At 40.5% G+C, this 26,076-nt stretch overlaps 2 protein-coding genes across 8 annotated transcripts in view; one reads left to right on the plus strand and one right to left on the minus strand.

Annotated features, from left to right (window-relative positions):
* Positions 1–663: 663 nt before the first annotated feature.
* cunh21orf58 (chromosome unknown C21orf58 homolog) lies at positions 664–3,075 on the minus strand. Its single transcript, XM_069152859.1, is given in 9 exon segments — positions 664–900; positions 1,052–1,197; positions 1,275–1,389; positions 1,877–2,059; positions 2,244–2,317; positions 2,645–2,702; positions 2,799–2,821; positions 2,824–2,851; positions 3,064–3,075. Coding segments are annotated over 9 exon segments (876 nt in total).
* A 1,466-nt stretch (positions 3,076–4,541) lies between these two features.
* Positions 4,542–26,076, plus strand: part of pcnt (pericentrin) — a 33,721-nt gene continuing 12,186 nt past the window's right edge. For 3 of the 7 annotated variants that reach the window (XM_069152562.1, XM_069152563.1, XM_069152565.1), the window contains exons 1-39: positions 4,542–4,733; positions 5,968–5,997; positions 8,288–8,461; positions 8,928–9,059; positions 9,900–10,049; positions 10,187–11,085; positions 11,203–11,544; positions 12,017–12,422; positions 12,615–13,016; positions 13,103–13,321; positions 13,484–13,579; positions 13,735–13,878; positions 14,190–14,445; positions 14,604–14,683; positions 14,785–15,082; positions 15,353–15,453; positions 15,745–15,856; positions 16,146–16,272; positions 16,473–16,592; positions 16,668–16,740; positions 16,897–17,001; positions 17,096–17,207; positions 17,309–17,349; positions 17,439–17,561; positions 17,657–17,903; positions 18,012–18,162; positions 18,555–18,996; positions 19,126–19,323; positions 19,485–19,556; positions 19,982–20,086; positions 20,368–20,520; positions 21,256–21,402; positions 23,117–23,277; positions 23,519–23,691; positions 23,873–24,054; positions 24,178–24,340; positions 24,556–24,798; positions 25,254–25,486; positions 25,752–25,859. In XM_069152562.1, the coding sequence (XP_069008663.1) occupies positions 4,686–4,733; positions 5,968–5,997; positions 8,288–8,461; positions 8,928–9,059; positions 9,900–10,049; positions 10,187–11,085; positions 11,203–11,544; positions 12,017–12,422; positions 12,615–13,016; positions 13,103–13,321; positions 13,484–13,579; positions 13,735–13,878; positions 14,190–14,445; positions 14,604–14,683; positions 14,785–15,082; positions 15,353–15,453; positions 15,745–15,856; positions 16,146–16,272; positions 16,473–16,592; positions 16,668–16,740; positions 16,897–17,001; positions 17,096–17,207; positions 17,309–17,349; positions 17,439–17,561; positions 17,657–17,903; positions 18,012–18,162; positions 18,555–18,996; positions 19,126–19,323; positions 19,485–19,556; positions 19,982–20,086; positions 20,368–20,520; positions 21,256–21,402; positions 23,117–23,277; positions 23,519–23,691; positions 23,873–24,054; positions 24,178–24,340; positions 24,556–24,798; positions 25,254–25,486; positions 25,752–25,859 (7,368 nt within the window). In that variant the 5' untranslated portion in view covers positions 4,542–4,685. The remainder of the gene's footprint in view (positions 4,734–5,967; positions 5,998–8,287; positions 8,462–8,927; positions 9,060–9,899; positions 10,050–10,186; positions 11,086–11,202; positions 11,545–12,016; positions 12,423–12,614; positions 13,017–13,102; positions 13,322–13,483; positions 13,580–13,734; positions 13,879–14,189; positions 14,446–14,603; positions 14,684–14,784; positions 15,083–15,352; positions 15,454–15,744; positions 15,857–16,145; positions 16,273–16,472; positions 16,593–16,667; positions 16,741–16,896; positions 17,002–17,095; positions 17,208–17,308; positions 17,350–17,438; positions 17,562–17,656; positions 17,904–18,011; positions 18,163–18,554; positions 18,997–19,125; positions 19,324–19,484; positions 19,557–19,981; positions 20,087–20,367; positions 20,521–21,255; positions 21,403–23,116; positions 23,278–23,518; positions 23,692–23,872; positions 24,055–24,177; positions 24,341–24,555; positions 24,799–25,253; positions 25,487–25,751; positions 25,860–26,076) is intronic. The other 4 variants (XM_069152566.1, XM_069152568.1, XM_069152567.1 and 1 more) reach the window with 2 other exon arrangements.

Genomic DNA, 26,076 nt, shown 5'->3' on the forward strand with positions numbered 1-26,076 from the left:
AATTATTTCAATATTTGTGGATGATATACACGTAATCACACGTGAAGGTTTTATGGGCCAAATATGTTTGTCCATACAAGTAGGCCTACCTCATTTGATTCGGTTTCTTGAGCTTCTCAGTGGAGGCTACGTTTGTTAGGGCCACCACATTAATACTGGATAGACTAGAGCCTCTCTTTGCTCCCAAAGCGTCCCCTGTTTTTCGAGGTGTGGATTTCCCCATGTTGGAAATATTCATTTGGGACTTTGACATGATTGCACCACATCATTTCTGCAGATTTGTTCATGCTGCGAAGCGTCTGTTCTACCACATGAGGGTGACATGAAAAGATGCCACCTAACTGAACTAGGCCTGAATGTAGGGTAATTGGAGGATATCCCTTAAATACCTCATACCACTAGCTTTGCCTTCTTCTTCTACTTTTCCAAGGGCTGCAAAAGTATACATACACACACATACATGCTCATGTAGAGTCCCTTCAGAAAGTATTAACACCCCTTTCATATTTTAAACACTTTATTATGTTCAAGATTTCAGTTCAAATGGATAAAATTGTAATCTCTTCCAATCAATTTACTTTATCACTTTGCAAGTGTAGACTGATGGGAAAACGTGTGTGTGTGGCATGTGTGTTTGTGCATGTTATAGTGAATGTATGTACATTATAGTGGCGGGAGTGTAACAGGCGCTGTTGCATGGTTTAATAGGTGTCTCCCTTCTTGTCCTGCTGGGACAGATGACGCCCCTGGTAACCATGCAGGGTAGTTGATAGGTGGCAGCTGTGGTGCTGCGGGGGTAGGACCATAATGATGATGATGGTGATGATGATGATGATGGACATCACTTCCCCTTGGTTTGACATCTGGCCATACAAAAATACGGTTTCCTTGGTAACTGTCCTGGAAACAATGTTTTAGGATGTTGTTGAGGGACAGAAAGTATTTTTTTGTATTCAGGGGTCAGAGACTGTCAGAGTATGTGTGTGTGTGTGTGTGTGTGTGTGTGTGTGTGTGTGTGTGTGTGTGTGTGTGTGTGTGTATTTGTTTGTACCTGCCCAAGATAGTTAGCATGAGATGCATAGTGAGTAGGCCCGCCAGGTGGTGACAGGGCCACAGGAGGCATGGCTTTCAGCATCATATTGTGCATTACGATCTGATGCATCTGGACATTTTGCATGAGCATCAGTTCCACCATGTCTAATACAAAAAAAAAACCAAATAAACTAACTTACAAATACACAAACAACCATATATATCTATTTGTTGCAACATACCCTCTTTGATGCTGCCTGAACGGGTTGCAGGGTGGGGCTGAGGTGGAGGAATCTGAGTGATCAGAGGCTGCTGTTGTGGCAGCTGTTGTATAATTGTAGCAGGATACTGGGGGAGCTGTACACAGTGGGAAATATTTTTCTCTTTGCACATTTAATATGTGCAAATATGTTAATACAAAGCTCTCTATTTTCCTTTTTTTTACACAAATCTCAGGTTTAATAAAGTCCCCAGTAATCTGTACTTTTACAGGTTCATACATTTTGCAATGCGTGTTAAATCCAAATCCTGCTTGAATTTGCTGTTACACAAATACACAGATGAAGAACTAAATAAAATCAAATTGCACCAATGGAAACTAATATGGTAAAATCGTATAATATAGGGAGGTCAGAAGGTCAGAAAACAGAATTTTCTTTAAGACGACTGTAACTCTGATCCTTGAAGATAATACTTGTTCTTGTAATTCTTGTACTCACTGCAGGTTAGTTTGGATCAGGAGGACAATTGGATTAAATACATTTAACAACCTACACAAAAACAGAGTAATCGATCTGGGGGATTGGAGGTGTTTTGGAGATTAAATCGATGCTGAGTGTCTCACAGTCTGCTGGATGGGGGCAGGTGGTGGAGGGAGCAGGAAAGGTGGAAGAGTGGTTGGCTGGTGGATGTGGGTCGGGGCCACGGGTGGAGGAAGCTGAGGGACAGTGATGAAGTGTGAATGGTACTGCCTTCGTGACCCTCCCCAGGTGTGAGGTCTGTCGAGGGCCTCGAACATGTGCTGCTCCTGCACAGAAACACAGAAACACAATCCGCAGCTTTTCACAATGACAGGTGAAACAAACAAAAAAACACTGGCCGAATGCTCAAAATTCTTCCAGTGGCTTCATTTTAAGTCAGTAAATAACATGTAAATGAAAAAAAAAAAGTGTCTTCTAGAAATTCAAAGATAAAGATTTTTTTCTACTGACCCTCAGTCTCTGCAGCAGGTCTTGTTTTCGCCTCAGTGCATGGTGGAGTGCATCCATCTGCCCATCATAACTCCCTGAACAGACAAAATCTCAGTCGGCATCGTCACCCCCGTCTTTCACCTCAACTTACTCTAATATCTTTTCTAACGTCAATATAATTTTTTTACCTCTTTCATCATCTCCTCCTGCATTTGGATGATCAACCAGCAATACTTTGTACTCTTTTATTGTGCAGTGTTCACGCTCAACTTACATGTAAGTGTATCTCACTTTATTATCCCTTCGCCAACTTGTGAAGTAAATTTTACGTCAGCTACATGAATGAAAGTATAAATATTTGTCAAAGCAGGCTAAGCAGATACCATCCACCATTTAAGATACTTAACAAAATAATCTCTTACTTGCTGACTGAGCAGACTCTGTTCTATTGTCCATATTTTCCTTTTTGGTTTCCAGTCTCTGTGAAGACCGGTAAGAATTTGATTTATCAAAGCAGAAAAAAGCCAGCACAACTATTTCAACTTGAAAAAAGAAATGACTCTGCGTCTCGCCTACCTTCTCCCGCAGTTTGAGTCTGATGTCATCTGATCAATCACAGAACTGCCATCCTATGAAATGACACAGCTGAAATTAATATAAGTGCCTGAAATCAAACATCCAAACCAACCTGTGGGTAAATAGCCTGTAACGTCAAATTTATCTGAAATCTTGGCATTTGGACTAATGCTTACTTTGTGTGCATGTTTGTGTTTCAGTTAAACTAAAGCCACACAGTGGTTGCCAGGTAACACACCTGTACTGTTTACCACTGTCACTTAACCATAACATGCATACCTGCGTGGTTTGGCTTCTATGCTGCAAGAGAGAGTGAGTGAGGGTGAAGATAAATAACCTAACCAACTTTGCATGTCTTATTATTTTTTTGTATACATTATCTTTTGATTTGTTTTGTCAATCGTTTTGTTAGAGTTAGAGCATACCTATAAAATGCAAAGGCCAATAAACTTGGCCCTGAACTGTTTGTGCATGTTGGGTGATGATGGTGATTGAAGGCTTACTGGTCGCTCACACTGCAAATAAACAATGGATAAATTAAGTGCTAATTTATTATTATTGTATTTATTATTGAAATATTTAGATGTTTAGAAATAAATAGTTCAGTAAAGACAACCTACACAAAAAGAACACAGCTCTAGTTTTGAATAAATGTTATCTGAGTAGCGGCGACGTTTTACCTCCGTTTAAATACTTTATCAGCTGGGGTCTGCTGGGGGAGCAGCATTGGAGCCGGTGACACCAACAGACTTAACAAACTGGTTAAGAAGGCCGGCTCCATCATCGGCTGCAAACTGGACAGCCTGGAAAAGGTGGTGGAGAGGAGGACGCTGAACAAACTATTATCCATATTGGATAATCCTGACCACCCTCTCCACCACCTGCTGCAGGGACAGCGGAGCACTTTCTCTAAAAGATTGCTCCAGCTCCGCTGTCACAAGGACAGATACAGGAGATCATTCCTGCCCACTGCAATAAGACTTTACAATAACTCACCTCTGGCAAAATCCATCACAGTACAATAACACTGTTGACTGTGTTTCTTGGTTTGTTTGTATATTATATATATAGATATATACTGTACTGTATATATATATATATATACACATATATATATATATATATATATATATATATATATATATATATATATATATATATATATGTATATGTTGACTGTTTCTTGGTTTGTTGTATATAATATATATAGATATATAATGTACTGTATATACTGTGCATTTTATATTTTATATTTATATTTTTTTACTGCTATTTACTGCTATTTTATTTTATTGCTTTTCTATTATTATATTATTCTATTCTATTCTATTATTATTTTATTCTATTGTTTCTATTATTGTCTTATTGCTTCTGTATGTATGCTGCTGTAGCGAAAAAATTTCCCCTCGGGGATTAATAAAGTAAATACCTACCTACCTACCTACTTTAATGTAACTGCCCTCAGGCGTCGAACCATGCTAAAGTCACTGCAAATTCAAAACGCTGGAGTGCAACCTCTTCTGATTGGCTACAAGAACCGTCAATCCAAGATAGCCGGATGGACGCAGCCATCTAATTGGTCTAACTGGGTTCTAAGTTTTGAGTGTTGGAATATATTTAAAGAGCGCAGATCCCATTGGCTGAAGACATCGAGTGCAAGGATTTCATTGGACCGTTAATTCGAGGAAATTTAATAAGGGCGGAGTTGAACTGACTTGGCGGCCATACTGAATATGATCTGTTGACAGTTTGTATGTAAAGGAAGCCCAAAGATTTGTGTTTGTTTTAGCTAACTTATTCTAGAAGGGAAGGCCTGATTTGCTTTTCGGTTGAATTAGGCCATACGTCCTAAACTTTTTTTATTTTATTTTTTTTTAAAACTAAGTCATGGACGAAGATGAACGGCGAAGGAAAGTAGAAGCTGGGAGAGCTAAGGTTTGTGGCTAACTTTAAGGCACGCTAATACTGAATGCTAAGCAGTTAGCAAACTCTTTTGTCACAGCGTCGCGGTTGTCCACTTCTAAATACTGTACACCCACCTCCAATATCATTGGTACGTTTTTGGTCGTTTCTTAAGATCGCACTTGCCCAGAACATTTGCAGGCACTCGCTTTTTGCACGGCTCGTCCGCCATCTGGATTGTTGCACGCAACAAAACGTTAATGGACGTTAAAACAAACAGTGCAGGTGCAGCCGATGTTTTCGTCGTAGGTCTTTTGTCAAGATGGTTAAGTTAAAACTTCCATTCAGTTTCTTTCCGATGTTGCATTTGGGGTAAATATGTGTTGTTGTTTGTTTTTTTTGACACCGAGTAAAAGACATTTGCACATTTACTCCACAGCTACAACAACTTGCCACGAACATAGAGAATTATTTTTTTTCCGGCTTTGCGCCCAATAAAAATGGGTCTATTAATTTTACAGGGATTATGTCACAGCCTTAAATTAAAGTCTTTTTTTTTTTATTATTTATGTAGCACGTTTAAATACAACAGAAGTTGGCCAAAGTGTTGCGCAACACCAAAGAAGCATTAAAACAAAACAAAAATAATTAACGAAACAAAAAGATGGGAATTATAAGCAATATTTAAAGCCAGAACAACACAAGAAGAATATATGAACACTGCAGAATGCTCGAGAATAAAATCTGAATTAAATTGATCCTAACCAGGAATAAAATATGATTTCAATTGAGATTGGATCACTAGTAGTGCAGGCAATGACCTGAAAGTCTTGAAAACCACAAAAAAACAAAACACTTATTTATAGAGTAAGTTGTATGTAAGAGACATTTACAAGAGCGGATGGCTGTATGGAATATGTAAATTGGATAATTTTTCACAAAGCATTTTTTTTTCATCAGTCTGTGAAAGAAGTTACTGTGGAGTTGCCGACGTAGAAAGGGCAAGCAGCTGTTTTTACTTCAATAGGAGGCCATATTAGTAATGGGCCACTAATCAAGAATGCCCTGGCGTGTATCTACGATAAGCCACGTTGTCTAAAAACCAAATGGGTCACATTATCAGGTTAGTTAATTGAATTGCATTTGCTCATTGTTCGTGGTGTTCAGCTCATGGTGGGAATCATTTAAAAGATTTGAGTTGTGTGTTAATGTGATGCGTAGTACTTGGAAAATATCTCGACTAAAATATTGATATCCCTTATGACAGAAATCTTCTAACATTCCTCGAAGTCAGTCGGTAAGTATAGAAAGTGGTGACTGGCAGAAACATTTAATGTTGTAATGGGACTGTGGGTGTATGGACATTATTTCTTTGTGATTTCTGTCAACTTTAAACAAAACAAAAAAAAACAATTTCATTTCTCTTGGGTTGCCAATCAAAACTTCTTTCTTTCTGCGCCATGGTGTGATCGCTGTCAACTTTTGAGATTTAAGCTCTCTGTTCTTTAAAGAGTGATTCACAATACAGATTACATTGAATGTAGACCTTAAAAGAGATTTGCTGTGCAATAATGGCTGAATGCTTGAAATAGACGTGCACCTGGCATCCCATGTCATGCTGCTTGCAGGCCATCAGGTGGTGCAGTGAGCCCATGACATTTGGTAAGGTTCACTATGTTGGGCTTGTGTCTCACATGGGTGATGTTGCTATGGTAATGCAGTGCTGCCTGCTGCCTTTACTGTGTTTGCTGCATCAAAAAGCTCCGATCTCTCTGCCACATTGAAAGCATAGCATATTTTATATAAAAAAAAATACAAACACAAAGGAAAAGAAACCTTCACCCCTGTTAGACACCGCAGCATGACCTGTGTTGACATTGTTCAGAACACAGTAGCAGCATTCAGCAGCCCAGTTACATTTGATTCGGCCACAATGAGCTCCAGACAGCTGGTTAGTCAGCCTCTCGTTGGTGCAGAAGTGGCCTTGGGCTAAACACAGCTCATCTGGCTGATGTCTGTCTGAGATGTGATGTTTTGTTGCAGGCGGAGGCAGTGAATAGAGTGATGGAAGGAGGATTGGTGGGAATGTAAGTAATTAGTGAGTAAGAAAGCCAACATTTTGAGGTGGGAAAGACATTTACATTTAGTGGAGTTGATGGAATGATTGTTTTACAAAGCTTTAACCTGTTTTCAGGTGTCAAAAGAGGAAAATTGTATGGTGGGGATGGATGCATTTCATGGTACTGGGTGGAAGTACAAAGGGAAACCTACAATGTGGTTATATGACTTGGCATGTAACATGTCATCAGAATAAACATGGGCACACATGCATGCACAATGTTTTCAAGCATCATGTATGTGACTTATAGCACAAAGCAACAAGTAGTTCTCCTGAGGCCATGTAATCAGAAATCGAATTGAGCATGCACACTCTGATGCTGCTCGCCACACACAGAGCACTGTCTCCTCCTCTCCGTGTGAATGCATCTCCCAGTCTCCACCCTCTTTCCTTAATCTAGGCACATGCTATCCTCCATACAGAGTTTGTGGATCCTTCTGCTCAGTAGGTTGGCTGTGGCAGCGAGTTTTAGGATGAGAGGTTGGGCCGACTGTGCCGTTGCCTGCAGACTGGAAGATCTACATCTGGACAGTAGAGCAAGTGCCTTGATGAGGAAGAATTGACAGGTCTGACCACCAGCAAGAGAGGAAGTCAATGATTGACTGTCGGATATTGATGGAGAGCTCTATGAGGATCTCCGTCACAATGTGAACTGCCGTAATCTGATTTAAGCTGCTTAAAGAAGAGAGAGAGAGAGGAAAGGGGCAGCGATTTTAAAAAGAGGAGGATTGTGTTGCAAAGAGAAACAGCCTGAGGTGAATTTGTACCAAATCGGTCCCTCTGGAATTCAAGCTCAATATTGTGGCTTGATTGAGGATTATGTTTTTCACTGTGGATGAACTTCTCAAGTTTAGATTCTTGATGTTTTTGTCCTTTCATGACTTCAGCGAAGATGTTTAGATGCTTTAAAAACACTCCAGTCTGCATCTCTCTGATTGTGACATTTTCTACAAGATGAAAAATGAAAACTGAAACAAATGTGTACTTTTTTAACCTCGCTCTGTTTCTGGTCTGCTGAGAGGTTGTGCAATGTGTGTCACTAAAATCTGCTCTTCTCATGGGCCTGCTACAGTCCTCTGGAGATATGAGAATATTTAGGATCATCACCTCCTTCTGAACTTGGATACCTTGTCAGTTTATGGTGCAGTCTATTTTGGATTTGAGTTTGGGATTTCTTCTTTCTTTGTTGGGCTTTATTTTTTGCTGCACAACTGACTCATCAAAATAAGGTCTTCCAATCTGTTTTTCTTTCTACATTGTGGACTATCAACAACGTGTACGCATAGGACTTCAGAATAATGTTTTGATTACTTTCCTATATATTTATTTCAAAAATTTTGAGAAGATAAATCTGGACTGTAATCTGTTGTCACCTTTCACCCTTAAGCTTCACCATGCTGATAGTGTGGTGGTGCTCGGTGGTCCTCACCTATGTGTCCATCTACCTCTCACTGTCCTTCCTGCGCAGCTTGCTAGCTTCAGACAGAAGCGGGCGAAAAGCAACGGTGCGGGGGCGGCGAAAAAGACGCCGAAGAGGAAGGGCCAGGCTGTCTCGCAGAATGACAGCTCAACGCAAGATGGCCACGTAGAACCTGCTCTTTCATCAGCCAGTGCCACAGAGCTGAACAGCAACACCAACCAGGTATACCACTGAATGCATAGAGATGATCAACCGTGCATCATTAAGGAGTAACAGAAGAGACTGAGGAAATTAGATTTGTGTGGACCTCAAGACTACTAGTTTAATTAAAACAACTGAGAATTTTCATGACACAATTATCTTGACTTCACTCAGGTTTGTTCACGGTTCGCATTACTTGACCTCCAGCATTTTTACCAATTTTGTTTGCGCACTATATGCTTTAACAAGGGGTCTGTGCCCCCTGTCTCGTAAACATACATTAGAGAAATGGGTCACTAACCATCACATTGCCTGTAGGGCATGTTGTCATAGCAACCTCGGCAGGTTTAACTGTAGCACTATTTACTTCCTTTCTAAAGGGAAAGTTCACAATCAATTAATGCACATATTTGTAGCACATGGTTTTGTACTGACATTTTTGTAGCCATTGTTAAAATTTTATTTGTATTACGGTTTGATCCTGTAGGAACCCCAAAAGCCAGAGGGATCAGAGGTTCAGCAGAAGGATCAGTCCCCCACCCTGGAGCAAAGTCTGTCCCCTGTGGAAGACTTGAGAGAAGAGGAGTTGGCTACACTTACTGGCAAAGAGCAGCTCAAGGTAAATCAGTTAGACATTTACATAAGATATCAAATTCTTAATGTTTTTATGTTATAATATGTTGCATGTGCATTTTATGACTAAAACACTTTTATATGACATAATTCAGTACATTTTCACTGAAGGTTTTCCTTGTGGTCTTATTTTGGTGTTGCTGTTAAAAATTCAACTGGGCTTACGTATGACTCAAAATGACTTGCAAAGTAAGTTTAATGTCACGAATACTGTTATATACTTGACATCTTAATCCTAAACCTTATATTCACACTCTAAAAACTGGGCTCTGAAACTGCTCATTAAATCAGTCTTGTGTACATGATGTGTCACGTTCTAATTGGATCTGTTTGGTCCTTTGCTGTAAATTTGTCGTCTTGCTTTGTTTACCCACTAAGACAATTAAAGTCTTATGTTCTTGCCTCGAGTGCGAGACAGGTGATTTGTTAGTTTCCGTGTCATCACTAACCCATGGGGAATGTAAAGGTCTCCTCTTCTGCATGGCTGCTCCAATCCAAATATGCAGTACAGTTCATCTATGATATGAAGGTTTGTGTGGAGGAATGAGGTTGCAGGGTGTTTTCGGGTCATGGAAATGTGGCGAAATGTCTTACATTTTGTAAACGTAAACTTCGGATCTTAAATGGGCTTGACTATAGTGTCACGTAGTATTTCACTTGTTTCCTAAGCTTGAAATTGTGGTTCTTCCTCTTTGTATAAAGCCTTTTTGATATGTAGTAAATAGTTTTTTGTCATTTTTGTGTATTTTGCTCTACAATAATCTGTAAGAGTTGGTTTGTCTTGTTGGCTTATGAAATTGACCTATTCTTTTTATTCTATTTGCAGCTGTTACAACAGGCTGTGGAGAAGCGTAATGAAATAATTTCCAAACTCAGCTCCAACCTACAAGAGGCCCTGGGCAGTAGAGACCAGGTACAACTGGAGGCACAGTTACTCGCTGGACAGATTCAGGCGCTGCAGAGGCAGCTCCAGCAGGTAAGTGCCACACAAAGCGAAACATGTGGTAGCACTTCAGGATTATTGTTAGCTTCAAAAAAAAAGAAAAAAAGTGCTCTTCATAACTCGTGCATAACAACTTCCCTTACATAATTCTTGTATTGTCTTTTACGCAGACCAGTGTGGAGTTTCTACGAATCAAAAGTCAGTCAGGTGCTGAAGACCCTAACATTCATAATCGGCAGCCTCACCATTCCTCCCAAGATGCAAACATCAGTCATAAAGAGGCACCATCTGAGGAATCAGGAAATGCAAGTCCTGGTACCCAGTCTGGTTTCAGCACTGACAGCGACACTGAGACCGACTCGGTTCTGCACAAGCTGAGGGCTGAGCTAGAAGAAGAGAGGAAGAAAAGCCAGCGCATATGTGCCGAACTAGCAGAGGAGATGGAGAAAAATCAACAAGTGCTTTCGTTACTGGAGAAGGAGAAGCAAAGGTGGGAGGAGGAGCGAAAAGAAAGGGAGACACAACTGCAGAACCTCCAGACCCACTTAAGCCAAGTCCAAACTCAGTGCCTTGTGATGCAGCAGTACAAAGAGGAGAAGGAGAAGCTAAACCAAGAAGTGCTGGAGCTGAGGAAAAGGCTTCAGGAGGAGGAAGATGTTGAGAGGAGATTTGGTGAGGAGGATGCCAGCTCTGCCCTTCGTCTCCAGAGTCTTGAGGAGGAGATGAAGAGACTCAAGGAGGAGCACAGAGAGGAGGTCGAGCGAATCAGGCAGCTGTTGGACGAGAGGGAGAAAGAACTTAAGTTTAGAGAGGAGGAGGTTAATGGACTCAAAGCTTCTAAGAACCGTCAGAACCAAGCAAAGGCTGTTTTTTGCTCTGATGAGACGATTAGTAGAGATGCGGTCTATCTGGAAAGTGGACCTGATCAGGACAGTATGAATGCATCAATACCTGGGGATAATCTGATGGAGCGCTACTTGTCTTCGGCTCCCCTTGAATGCTCTCACTATTCAGTGGTGAATGATAGCCTTGAAAAGTGCAGTCAGCTGGACATCTCTGCAGACTGCAGGTGAGAGAAACTATTATTTCACTATTGCAGCAATATCTACATGTGTTTGCTTACAGGCTTTATTACATGTGTTTATTTTACAGTCTCATAATTACATGCTTTTCTTCCTTTCTTCAGTTTTGAGCTGAACAGTGAAGTGTTTGGAGATCAGTCTCTATTGTCAATTTCACAGCGTCTTTTTGAAGAAAATGACGACGTCCCCAATAACTCTGGCTCGCAGTACTACGTCCCCGTGGCTGATAATTCCAATCCTCAGTCGCCTCACAACTCCACTTCGGGAGCAATGGAGATTAGTAAAATGTCCGAGCAGGAGTTTGATGGGATGGACTTGGAAAAAGAACTGCTGAATCAGCAGTGTGGAGAACTACATGAGGAGCTGGCTAGTAAGGACCGGGACTTGAATGTGTTAAGGGAGGAAGTCATCAAGAGTGCTGAAGAGCTGGAGGAGGCCAGGAGCAGGTAATCAAGCTTATAATGTTAAATTAGTTAGTTTTCTTTGTTGTTGTTTTTTTGTAAAATGATTGGTGCTCAATTTAGTTGTGCCTCTGTCAGTTAAAATTTCAGGGCAAAAGATTCAAATTGTCTAAAATGTTTCTTTTCTCAAACAAATGAAGTAAATTTTTGCACCACGTTAAATCTGTTCGTACCAGATTAAATCTATTCCATATGTTGTTGGGCTAATTGAAATTTGGGGTATCAAAATGAATAGGGTGAAATTTCTCCATTAAATACAACATGTATGATGGTAATACTTTACCTGGTTACTGCACTAGAACAACATAAAACATTTGGTTAAAAAGTTCATGTACTGGGGCTACATTTTTCTGCAACTGTTAAATTGTATAAAATTATATTTACTACTTGTTTTAACTAGTTAATCAAAGCTATTCTGTGACTCGATTAAACATTTCAAAATTATCTGTCTGTTCAGGTGGTCCCAAGTATCAGAAGAACTCAGACAAGCTCTCTGGGAACTTGAAGAGGAGAAAGAGAGGAGGAGACATGTTGAGGAGGAAATGAACTTGAAAGCTCATGAACAAGACAATCTTAAGGATAAACTTAGTGCCTTTTTGGAAGAGCGGGAAAAGGAGAGGGCAGTAATGTTGACGGGGGAGGAGACTGAAACTTTGCTGCTCGTCACTGCTACCTTTCCATCAGGGGAAGTAGATAAACTAGTAGGGGAGCTGACGAAGGAGCAGGAAACAGAGGCTGCACTCCTGTCTCATCAAAAACAGCAGGAGCTGTTGGCATCGTCTCTGCAGGAGATAAAGCCGACTGCAGACTCTGCTAAAGATGGCTCAAAACGCAGAGATGACAACCAGCTGCAAACACTACAGGTATACCAGGATAATACGTGCATTTGTTTAGCAACTTAATAAGAATAGAAACATGCTAGTCACTGCACACAATTGTTTACTTACTAGAGCAGCAGTAACACTTTTGTACTAAAAAAATTAGAGGCTGGGGATTGATAAGAAAAATTTGTGTTCAACAAAAAGTTTAACTTATTTTCTTGTCTTTTTTTCAAGGCCCACTTTGAGCATCTCATGTCAGAGTTACAGGAGACAAAAATGGAACATAAAACCACATCATCCCTATTAAGTCAAAGGACTACGGAGCTTGACTCGGTATTAAAGGAGCTTGAAACGACACGTGTGACGATTCAAAATGTCCAAACAGAAGTGGAGAGACTGCAAAAAGAGCTGCAGAAAAGCAATGACAGTCTGAATTGTGCGGAAAAAGAGAAGAATGAGCTGGAATCTCAGATCTCCTGTCTGAGACAAAACCTGGCCCGTTTGGACGAGGCCCAGGATCTGTCTGAGCACAGGACAAAAGAAGAAGAGATGGATGAACGGATAAAAAAAATGGAACAAGTCCTCGAGGAGGAACTTGAACAGTTTGAGAACATGCTGAAAGCCAAGGATGTTGAGGTGAGATATAATGGCATAGCATATGATTCACTATTTGAATTACTCATGTCCAGCAATTCATATGATATACCCATTTATTTTTACAGTTTGCTGAAGAGAAGGAGAAATGGGAAGAGGAGAGACAGGAGAAGGCGAAAGAGCTCGTTGATGTGACGCATCTGTTTAAAGAGCGGATGAAGGAGAAGGAAGAAGAGATGAAGGCTGTCATGGAGAAGCACAACCTGACTTTGGAGGAGGCTACAGAAAAACTTGAGGAATCTCACCAGCAGGAGATTAAAGACCTGATGAAGAAACATGAACAAGAGGTGGGATTTAAAAACTGCACCAATGTACCACTCTCGAGTAATTTGATTTGCATTTAAATGTTTTTTTTCTCAATAAAATAAATGAAGATTATGCAGACCTGCTGCTATACTTTTCTCTTTGCTTGTAATTCCCTTGATATGTTTATCTGCTTGAATGCCCAGATTTCTGAATTGAATGCTCACCTGGAGACAGAGCTGCTGAAGCAACAGGCCAGTATGGAGGAAGAACAGAGGCGACAGATCAGCCTAATCAAACAGGTATCGCTAAAAGGAGATTTTATTGGAGCGTTCCTTACCAAGAGTGAAGTGCTCACATGATTTTACCAATCTTACCTATATAATTCATGTTTAAAAAAAAAAAAAAAAAAAAAAAAAAAAATTTTTTTTTTACCCTTATTCTGCCTTTTCCTCAGGTAACTGAGCGTGAGCATGAGAGGATGATGTCAGAGCTGACTACCAAACACAATGAGGAGGTTAGTCAGCTCAGAACATATGTGTCCCTGGACCTCAGGGAGAGCATGGAGGCTGCCCACCAGGCTGAACTGCTGCAGGCACAGGTAACATATACAAACACAAAGCCTTATGCATGTTGGAAAATATCACTTTTTTTCTGTCTCCTTACCATTTTTTCCTACCTTGCGTAGTAACAAATTCATAATCACAAAAATGTATTGGTACCTCTGTAACTTCAGAGATTTAGAGGTTTGTTCTTCTTTGAACCCGATGGAAATAGCTGTGGTGGAAATGGTGTCGGCTACAATCTCAATGTAACACGCATCCTTTGCTTTCCATGCACAAGCAGTCACAAATTGACTCAGGAAAAAAAAAAATCGCAAACAAACTATATCTTGTGGTTTTATTCCTCTAGGCGCAAAAGACCTTTGAGCTTGAGGCCTTGCGTCTGAGCCTGACCACAGCCCACACATCCCAACTGGAGCCCTCTTCAGTAAACCTGCAGCAGGAGCAGGAGTCTGCTCTCATTAAGGTCCAGGCCTCCATGAGGGAAACATTTGTCCAGGAAAGTGCTGTCCTGCAGGCCCGCCATCAATCAGAACTGGACCAGATCACCCAACAGAACCAGCAGCAGCAGGAGAGACTGCGTGAACTGCACCAACAAGAAATTAGTGAGTCAGACATGTTTGCTCAACATGTGGACCATTATGGCTGCGGATGAATCACCCTCATTCTTTAGTAGCTTGTTCAGTAAAAGCATAGTTCAATGAGAGATGCAACCTTCACACTCTTGCACCTCGTGAATCCTTTTGTGTGCCTGTATTTTCAGATGAGTTGAGGCAGCAGTGGGAAGCTTGTGTTGCTGAAGAGGGAGCTTTAATGGATGAAAAGCAGGCCAAAGAGATACAGGTAAAGCTTTATTAAATTTTTATGCAAATATTTCATTTTATTACTGCAATTTTGAAAAGCTATTAAGGGTTTTAAACATTGGTGCTGCCATTTTCTTCCAGGCTCTAAGGGCACAGTGGGAGAAACAGGCTGAGAGCACCCAGGCAAACTTCCAAACATCCCTCTCAGAGGTTCAGAACACCCTCGCTGCCACCCAGACAGAACTCACCAGTGCCCGGGCCTCCCTCACCGAGACCAACAAAGTTCTAAGTGAAGCCCAGGCAGCTCTGTCCCAGACCCAGGCAGAGCTGCAGGAAGCAAAGGACAGACTAGAGGAACACCAAACCTCCACTAAAGAACAGACCCAGAAACGAGAGGAGGAGCTGAAACTAGCCTGGGCTGACAGAAATGGTGCTGCCTGTGAGTTGCATCTCTCCTCTTATTCCTCACCCAGAGTGCATACTTCCATAAAGCCGGCACAATCTTCTGAAGTCATTTTTTTTTTAAAAATACCTTATTTCTGCAAATATAAAAAAATGTGCAAGGATTAGTGTGTGATATTAAATTATGCTCATTCATATGTAACATATTGCTTTATATATTTATTTATTTTTACCTGTCATGTTTTTGAGTGCCATAATTCATACAAATTGCCAATGGTTTTCTTCCTGTGTTGTTGATACTGACTAGGTTTGTTGGAGGAGCTGGTTTCTAGTCATAAGACAGTGCTGCAGGAGAAAGAGCAGCAAGCACTCCGCCTAGAGGAGAAAGAGCAGCAACTGCAGCAAGAGGTGAGTTCACTAACACATGGAGTCAAGAACCAAATAAGTTTCTCACAATAATTAAATAAATTTACTGACACATACTTAGTTTATTTGGAATAAACAAGCAGCGAACAATTGTTTCTACTTCAGTATTTAAATTGTACAATTTTACAATATGTAGTCTAAAACTCAAATTCAAATATAAATGATTCATATTAAGTTTTCTAGTGACATGTATTTCTGCCCATAACATCCATCTTAAAATCCCTAGAGATAATGTTTTATTTTTCAAAATGTTGTTTCTTCTTTGTCAACCAGGTTTTGCGCCTACAGGAGGAGAAGGACTTGCTCAAACAGAACTCAGAAAAAGAAGTAGGTCACCTGTGGACCCAGCTGGAGAGCATGAGGACCAGTCGTCAGGAGTTGGGAGGTGAGATTAATACACCGGGATGACGTCTCCTTGGAATTTCTTTATTTGAATTTTGAATTTTTTTCCACCATCTCTGCTTTCATTTAAATACTCAGTTAAGATATTCAAGACTGGCCACATGCAGTATGTAAAATAAAAAAAATAAAAAACCCACGAATGTTACCTTTAACTTTGTAAGTGATGACACACAGGAAAAGAGAACTTTTAAGAACTCTGACATCCAATGAATGAGTGTATTTCCAGTTATTTTGTTATTACCTATTTCTCTTTCTCCTTCAACATCTTGCAGAGCTTAAGGAGCAGCTGCTAGCTCGCTCATCTCGTGTTGATGACATTGAACGTCTGAAGATAGAGTTTAATGAGAAAAAACAAGAAATTAAAGAGCAGAATGAGGCTGAGCTGGAAAGCCTGAGGAGGTATGAGATCACAAGCAGGCACTTGGGAACACACTTAAAGTCTTGATGCATTTATTCTCGAAATTTGATATGTTTTGAAATATAACATTTAGAATATAAACTGAAATCTCAAATCAATGATGTCACTGAAATAGTTTTTTGTTTATTGGTCAGGCTACTCTGTCCCACAAAGCATACATGTGTTACCTTCATTCTCTCAGGTATTTTGAGAAGCGGTTGCATTCAACAGAAGACAGTTACAAAGAGGAAATAGCTCTGCTCCAAATCAAGCTGGTAGAAGGTGCCTTGGAGGAATCTCTCCTTAAAACCACAGATGATGGGTATGTCAGTTGTCTGTATGTAAGATAAGATTCATCCACTTGCATTCTTACATAATTATTTGGTCTGTGTTTTAGTGCCATGTCTGAAGGTCAAGCTGAGGAGGAGAAAGATGTTCTTTCTAATGCTGTAAAACAGGAGAAACAAAAGGTAAGAGGTTCACGCACAGTATGTGACCTGCTATCAGTAATGCATGAATGTTATGTTTTAAAATAAAGAAAAAAAAATTAAGTTGTTTGTGATGCAGTTACGTCTTTGTTCTTCTTCGCATGGGATATAAAGTGTCATGTTATTTAAATCTTTCAGGAAATGCTTGACACTTTGCGGCTTCAGCTGGAGGAGCAACACACAATGGACCTTTCAAATCTGCAATCCTCTTTGGCTCTCTCCTTCAAGGAAGAGTTGGGAGAGGTCAGACACCAGCTAGGATTTTAAAGTGGTTATTGGCAAACAGCACCTTTTTATTCCTTCACTGACTTGTTTTATACCATTACTTGTGTATCAGGTGCGCTCAGACCTCACTGACCATTACTACGAAGAGCTGCAGGATATGAAGACTCGTCATGCACTGGACTTAGAGCAAGTCAAAGCCAAACTTTCTGACGGTCATCTACGAGGTGCTTCACGCATACTATTTTATGAAATAATATAAATAAACATTCCATTTGGTATTGTAAAGTTGTTAACTTAAAAGAAAATGTAACTATCTTGTTTGTAGAGCTTACCAGAGTACATATGGAGGCAGCAAGGCAGGTTGAGGTGAGGAATATAGTGTAATATATGCAAAAACAAATCAAACATTGAGTTTATGAGCCATTTAATGCAATGTTTTGGTGATTTTTAATCAGGCTGAGGTTGAACAGAGGATATGGTGTTACACTGAGGAGCTTCAGATAAGTATGACTATCATCCACACCTTGAAGAACAGATTGGCTGCCCTGAGTAATCAGCATGATGCAGAAATGCAAAAGGTACTTTTATAAAGCAGCATGCAGTTACATAAAAACACATACACAGTGTGAGACCGTTCAAACCATGTTATTTAATACATTCTTTTCTGCTGTAGTTGAAGCGGGAGTTTGCTGTGGAGCTCGCCCATCTCGAGGAAGCCTTGAAACAAGAGAGGGAGCATGTGCAGGAGGATATGAAGAAACTGAGAAAAGAGCTTCAAGAGAGGCACGAAAATGAGATCTCTGGCCTGAGGTCAGACTTTGACAGGGAGATGGAGATGGAGAGGACACGCCTTGAAAAAGCACTTCGGGAAGAGAAAAAGAAGTTAAAGTCTCTACAGATTTCACTGGACAATGACGAGAGTACGAATTTTTTAAAGACATACGAGATCCCATGAGATTAGATATTTTGGAAATGAAATGCATTTAAACAATACTTTTCCATCAGTTTCTCATAGTTTTGTTGTTTAGGCCCACAGGTCCTAATGGTGAGACAGAGACTGGAGGCTCAGTACGATAGTGAGCTGCAAAAGGCAAAGAACCGCATGTCTGTAGAAATCAAGGAGCTCACTGTTCTGCTGCAGCAGGAGCATGAAGAGCAGCTACGCCAAATTCAAGAGAGGTGAGCGCTGTCTGAGATCAAGACCTTAGAGTCTTGATTGTAGCCGGAGGTTTAGGAGTTTGTCAAAGATTAGATCGCAGAGTAATTGTTGGTTTATTTGTGTTTAAAAAAATTGTTGATTTTTCTTAATTAGTTATTATGTAAAATGTAGAACTAAATGCTCTGATCATTTCCAACATGGTTTCCTAAAAACTATATATTTTTTTTTTTTTTTTAATGAAAATCCAACACCAAGTTATTACATTTTCAATTGAGGAAATGGTCTGTAAACTCACTACCCTAAATCTCAAGAGTTGGAAAGGGTTATCATTTATCATTACTGATAGCACTGGTTTAAAAACCTTGAAAATCCTTTTAATAGTTTTGGCTCCTTTTTTATTGTCTTTGTTCAGGTTCAGAGAGGAGAAAGCAGTGTCGGAGCAGTGTTTGGTCCAGAAATATGAAATGTCTGTGGCAGAGCTAAAGAACAAACTTAAAGCTGAGCAGGAACATGAGAGAGCAACACTGCTGAACAAAGACTCCCACGATATGAACACACTCAATGCCAAACACAAAGCACAACTAGATTCACTCAGTGCCAGTCACAGAGATCAGCTTGCAGCTTTGGCCGTTGAGCTCAAATCTAAGCACAACGCTGAGCTTGTTGCCTTGGAAGCAGCCTTCAATTCCAAACGAAAGGAAGACTTTGAACATCTGAAGGAGACCAATCAAGCTCAGTTGGAGGCTTTAGAAGCAGAACTGTCTCGTAAACACCAGAAAGAGAGGGATGAACTGGAAAAGAGGATGCTGGGTAATATGGATACTTTGGAGGCCACTTACCTGAAGGAAGTGCAGGTAAAGAGACAGAAAATATAATGTTGAGCCTTTTCTAAGCAGTGCTTGAAATGCCTCAAAGCTACACAGCCTTTGTTTTAAGTTTTTCTTTGAAAGCCATTTTGAATGCCATTGTCTTTTGAATCTCAGACACTGCGTGATGAAATGGTGCCGCTTGAAGAGAGACATTATCAAAAACTGAATCTCCAGACTTCAGAACATAAACGGCTAATGGAGCGTCACACCGCAGAGCAGCTGTCCATCAGGGAGGAACTGAGGAAAGAGCTGACTCGGGTACACATGGAGAAGTTTGGAGCCATGGCAGCAGAGCTGAGCCATGTTCATAAGGTGAGAAATGAAGATGGGTGCTGGACCCTTGGCTAATATCTGGCATACAGCTAATTAATGACATTATTCTGTCTATAAACAAAGATACCTGTTTTTGAAAATTCTACTGTTGACAAAAGTATAATGTTTCTGCATGATTTTATTTTATTTTTTTCTTGCAGACTGAACTGGCTGCTCAAAAAGAGGCCTTAGATACTCAACACTGTGACGCGCTGGAGACACTAAAGAAGCAGGTACTACCTTACATTTGGTTTTCCAGTCTCCCAAAATCGGAGTGCCCCGTTACAATGGTTTAAATGTCATCACTATATGGGTATATATAATTGCATGGCATAGTCAGTAGTGCTGACATAAAGGGAAAATGTTAATTTTCGAATGCAAAGTTTGATATCTTTAAATTCACTGTCGTCGCAAGCACTGACTGCCACTGATAAGAGAATGTGTTGAGAAGGCTATCGGTAATGCGTTTTGGCTATACTATCACTATCAATATGTTGTTATATTATTATTATTATTATTATTGCAATGAAAAATTGTCCTTTCATCAATTTGCCTTTGTTATCATAGGAGTCAGGTTTTGGACACTTTTGCCTTTTCAGGTAACGTTTTCATAATGAGCTAGATTTGATTTGTTTTTACATCTTGTGCGCTCTCTCAGGTTTTAGAAGTCGAGCAGCAACACGGCTCTTCTCTACAGGAGCTTTCACATACCTACACTACTGAAAAAGAGCAACTCCTCAAGCAGCATCGGCTCCAGCTACAGGTGTGTGTTTAACGCACGAGTGAGCATCACACTACTTTGATGTGTGTTTTTTTTACAGGGTGACTGAAAGTTCAAAGTGCTCTGAAATGCGAGTTGCTTTTAATAGAACGCTCTGGTCCCCGTGACAGCCCATTAGAGAAGGAATTACACTGAGTCATTGTTCATCCTTTATAATGGTGTATTTCTGTGAGACACCGAGTATTTATTGGGATATTTTTTATTTTATTTATCTCTGAAACTGCATATTTGTGGCATTAAAGAAATACACGTGTCTGCTGCAGGAGCTGAGAGGAGTCTCTGAGCGGGAATTGGAGGCATGTCGTAGGGAGCTTGAAGAGGAGTCGTCGAGGCAACGTCAACACTTCCTAGAAGAGGCGGAGCTCCTCAAAGTCCAATCAGAAGAGCGACTGCAGGACAGGATTAATCAGCTGAAGGTAAAACGGGTGAAATTTGGGACAGATGAGAAAAGAAAGAGACAGCTTGGAGGGATCCTTTTTAATTAAGCGCTTAAATTAAAAACGTCTTTTGAAGCAGCCATGCTGTTTCATTTAACTCGTTACATCTGATTACCCCAGTTCATTTATTTCAAGTTTTGTATTTATTTGACTCTGAGTGCATGTTTAAAACATTATTATGTAATAGCTGTGGATTATTGAGAGCTGTAGTGTGTGTGTGTGTGTGTGTGTGTGTGTGGCGGCGGCGGCGGCATTGCCCTCAATAAGCCCCAGCTGCACCAGTTCATTGCTCGGGATAGTTCTTTCTCTTGGACTCTGTCCCACTGGAGCTTTATTCAAACCCAGTTTTTTCGTAATCCCACCATCATATATGTAGAAGTGTTCACGTCCGTCTGTCTCTTTGTTTTCTGAATCTGTGTGCCGCTGGGTCGTGCATGTGTTCGTGTTGCTGCCATCTGAACAGTGGCTAAATGGGATGGGTCTAAGCTTTTTATCCTCTGATGCAGAAGGTTTTAAGGCTGAAGGTAGTTTTTATTTTTTTTTCAGACATTTAGCATTTGACCATCTGAAATGTGCAAGCCAGTAGTCAGCTATAAGCTGGTGAGACATGGCCAGACATCTGAGGGATGAATAAACCTACTGTATAGTGCAGTTTTTTAAGTTGGTGGTCTGCATCTTTTAATTCATGTATCTCCATGACTCCTTTTTTTGAAGACGGAGTTTGAAGGGCAGAAGGAGGCGGAGCTTGAAGATCTGAGGCGGAGTTTCTCTTCTGAACAAGAGGAAAAGGAGCGGAGCTACACCAGCAAAATGAGTCAGCTCACTGCCCAGCTGCAGCAACTAGACGCTGTGGTGGCTCAGGTACTAGACGCACGCACACAACACACATGAAATCACTACATAGTCCACAATACTTTGGTTTTTATATAGATTTTTGTTTTGTTTTTTTGTTCAGATAGGAAGTTTGAAATGGGTTGTCACCTGCTGTTTAGTTGGAAGAGGCAAGTCTAGGCAGGCCCGAGAAAAAAATTTAGTATTATGGGTGTTCAATCTATGATATGAATTAGAAGCTATAGTGACTTTTAAACTGAAGGGTAGTTGAAAATAGAAAGTCTGAGAATTAGGAGTGAAGGATGAATATTTCTGCTAAGGCATGACATCCATATACTAGATTTTCTTCTTTCCCTTACATCAGATTACATCTTGTAAAAGAGATTTTCATATTATTGAATCACAATACAAATCTGGTGGTCTTATGTTTGTGTGTTCGGAGGTCAAACGTTATGTATTTTTTAAGCAATAAATGCTAAAACTTCCCAATTGTTTCTCAACTGGAGATTTCCTGCTTTTTGGCTCATGACATAGTTAAATAAATATCTTTTGGGTTTTGAACTGTTGGTTTGACAAAACTAAACATCTGATAATTTCACCTTGGGCTACAGGGTTGTCATTTTCACTGTTTTCTCATTTTTGTAGACAAATATTATTTAAAGAAAATCAGCAGATTAATGATCACAGAAAAAATCATGACTGGCAGTCCTGGCTGGTAGTGATGTTTTAATTTTTTTTTTAGTTCATACACATTTCTCTTGCTCTTTTTTTTTTTTTTTTTTTTTTAAACCTTTTGAATGTATTTTGTCAAACTCTGAAGAAAGCTTCACTGATTTGTTGTGGGTTGTTGTGGTGCTTTGAAGTATACTGAAACTTTTAAGTTAATTGTTTGCGTGTATCCTCTTAGTTAATAACAAAATAGCTGTTTTACCTTCACTTAATGAATGTATTATTTCTGCTGTCCCATTCTTAAATGTATTCTTTCTATCCATGAGCAGTCTCATTACAGAAGGTGTAAAGTCTCTATTGTTTGTATATATGCGTTTCCACGGCAGCTGTCCAGCTTGACTCTTTATAGGACAATATTAACACACACATCCACCCTCACGTCACTGTGCCGTTACTAAAGAGAGCTTAAGAGTGGTTGGGAGGGTACTGTTGTCACGGCAACAGTATTGTTTGGTCGAGGCAGGTGGCTACATGAGAGGTGTTTGCTGGGAGGGAGCGGGAGGAAGGGGGGAAAAAGAGAGGGAAGACATGGTGAAAGGAGAGGGACAGAATGGAGAGGCCGAGGAAGAAAAGGTAAGAAAATGACGAGAGATCTGGAAGAAAACTCTTGCAGTTTAGCTCTTTCTCTTTAATATATGGCACTTTATCCAGAAATTGGTTTGCGTCACTGCTGCACTGACTTCGAGCTTAAGCAGAGTCCTACTGCCAAGGATGCCTGATTAGTACAGCGTGTGTGTGGTTTTGTCATTTCTTATTACTGAGACTTTGCTATGTTTTATTAACAAACTGAATGAAGTGGCATTGAACCTGTGTCTGAGGTATTCATGATATTAATTTGGGTTTGAATGTCTTGCCATGCCTTGTTTCTGTCTGTTATTTCTCTCCTTTTCTGGGATTCACTTGTACACATAGGTAGATTTTAAACAAGCCATAAAAAATTTGAGAAAAAAAGTTGTTGGGTTCGTCATAGTTGTCAGTAAAAATTAACAAGGTGTCCCCTCGTTCATTTTTCCAGCTGCGAGCAGAGGTTGGGTGTCTGCAGGGAGAATTAGAAGGGAAACGAGCAGAGATGGAGACCTTGGACACCCTCCTTCAACGAAGAGAGCGAGAGAGTCAGGAGGGGGGCAACCTTCTGAAGATGCTCACTGATGATTTGCAGACTGCTAAAGAGGAAAGGTAAGTGATGTTCAATGTGTTTTAACTTTGTGCCCTGCACATCTTGCTGTCACTTTAGTGGACCCCATGTCAGAAATTTTACTGGAAATAACGAGTTAAATTGTTGAATTTTTGCCTTTTTTAATTATTGGTTTTGACTTCTCAGGAATATTTGAGACACTTGTCAAAACTTCCAACATGGTCATGCACTTGCCTTGTTATGTGTTTATCTGTGTCTGATGTGTAACTCTTGTTCTCCCAGACACAGGCTTCATCATGCAAATGAAACACTGAAGAAGGTGCTGATTGAGATGCTGCGCAGCGTCATAGCAACAGAAGACCTGATTGGACAAAAGATCAGTGCCAAACCCAAAACATCTGAGCAAGCAACTCAACAGAGGAGCTCAACGGGCAACAAAGATAGAGAAGAATCAGGTTGGTCAACCTGTTTTCTTTTTTTTTTTTTTTCTCCTGACTCTGGATCACAGGTTTATGTTAGAGATATACTTGTCAATCATATGGGTAGAATAAGTTCTTCAGGGACCAAGAAGACTTTTCTTACTTCTTTTTTTTTAAGATATGAATAGATACTAATTAGTTTAGTTTTGACTCTCAGGTATTTCAGTTGCAGACTTGTCAGCAGAGGACCTGGAGCTGACACATCTGCTCTGTGAGAGTCTGCTGGTTTCAGATACAAAGATCAATCCTGAGGGAGAAGAAGCAGCTCTTAATGCTTGCAGCAGACTACGTCACACTGTAGACACACTGCTGGATCTGCTCAACCAGGCCAATACACAGGTAAAGGATACATAGATGTACTAATCCCTCACTAACCTACGCAAAACCCTTTTTTATTTTTCCCCTCTGTTTTTACATTGTTTTTAACGGGCTTGTAATTATGGGATTCTCACTTTTGTCCAGCTGGTGCAGACTCACAATGTCCACATTTCTCTGGAGGAGAAGTTCTCTCAAGGCAAAGAAGATGCGGCCCAACTCCTCGAAAAGCACAAGCTCTTACTGGAGCAGCTCGATCAGGACGCCAAGCTAAAGAGTCATCTCCAGCTGGAGCTGCACAAGGCTGAGGGTGAGCACCGTGTTTCTGTCAATGGCAACATAAGACAAGTCCTGTTAGAGCAAACACGCACACCGCCTTCTTCTGCCTAAGCTCCAAACTCAGCTCTAGCACTAATATTTAAACTTAAATCTGCTATTTGTGTTGCTGTGTATGGAATATGTTTTTTTTGTTTTTGTTTTTTTTACTTTCAATTTAAACGTTTTGCTTTTGCATGATGTGTTTAGGGCTTCTGGAAGGCTACGTGGCTGAAAAGGCAATTCTAGAGGAGTGTCTGCAGCAGAAGGAGAATCAGGAAGAGAGGCTTGTGGAGGAGCTGGAGGACCTGAAGGTGAAGCTGCATCAGATGCAGGGCCTCACCGCAGAGCTGGACAGCCTCAGAGTGAAGCATCAGGAGCTCAGTGAGGAGCACACAATTCTCCTCCGCCAGAAAGAGCATCTCTCTGCTGGGCTTGGGGAGAGGGAAAAAGGTGAGTGTAAGAAGCATGAAATCATGTGTGTCTGTCTGCATAGAATGTTACGTGACCACTTGGAAAGCTCGACCATACACTTATGTAATATCTGTGCTCAGATGTGTCTTCTCTCCGTAGGCCATTGGCTCAATTTAGATCCTGACGCAGGTTTGTGGGTCAGAGTGGAGTATGAGTGTGTGATGAGGGGGTGGGGATGAATATGCAATATATTTGCAGTGCTGTGTGAGGTTGCTGTTGTGTTATACTACCATTGCCAGTAGTTTGTAGCAAAGCTTCTTGGAGTGTTGTGTCATTTGTTGTTGTTGTTGTTGTACTTCCCAAGACACAGTATGTGTAATTGTAGGTATTTAACTTCTCTTTTATGCCTTGTCTGCGTTTTAATTTCTTCTGTGTGTATACATCTACATCCAAACAAATGTCCTAATCTTGCTCTTCTCTCTTTATTTTTCAAGCTTTGCTGGCAGAAACGGAGCGTTTGACCCAAGATAGGCTGGACTTGCAGCGGCAGGCAGAGAAGGACCACAAATCGCTGTCCCTGCGCCTCAGGGCCATGGAGGGAGAGCTTGAAGATCAGGAAACCAAGGGCCTGGAGTCAGAGCTGCACCACCAGACCCACACTGAAGACCTCCACCAGCAGGTCCAAGCACTTGAGAAACAGCTGAAACACAACCGTCAGTTTATAGAGGTGAGTTTTTACCAATTCAAATGATGTGAAAGCTTAAAAATATGGCATTTATTACACTTCCAAAATATAATTCGTCATAAATCTGCTGTTTTATTTGTCCCATTCATTTGCAGCTTTCCAAACACTTCAGGCTGCTTTTATTGTATCTTGTATTATCACTTGAATGTCTTTCTATTGTTATTTGATAGTGTCAGAGACAACCTCTCATGTTGCTGCTTAATGCAGTGGTAACAGTCTTTCACGCAATTTGTTCTTATGCATATAGGAGCAGGCGGTGGAGCGTGAACATGAGCGAGACGAGTTCCAGCAGGAAATCCGCAGGCTTGAGACCCAACTCGGACAGACAGCCAGTTTGGAAAGCAAGGGAGACAGGGTGAGGCCCATTAACTTAATAGAAAATGTGTAATAATATATACACAGTGTAAAGGTGAATATTCTCGTTTAGGCATCACCTAACTAACGCCAGGAGAGATGACATCACATATAGAGCAAAGTATCACCTTTAGATGTTATTATTATTTTCACATTTGATTCCTGAAGAAGGATAATAATGTCTTTGACCAGACGTATACAAAATATTTCCATTTTCA

The sequence above is a fragment of the Embiotoca jacksoni genome, unplaced genomic scaffold (assembly GCF_022577435.1).
Source record: "Embiotoca jacksoni isolate LCO1_2020_lvr unplaced genomic scaffold, fEmbJac1.0.p SCAF_18, whole genome shotgun sequence".
NCBI classification, from domain to species: Eukaryota; Metazoa; Chordata; class Actinopteri; family Embiotocidae; genus Embiotoca; species Embiotoca jacksoni.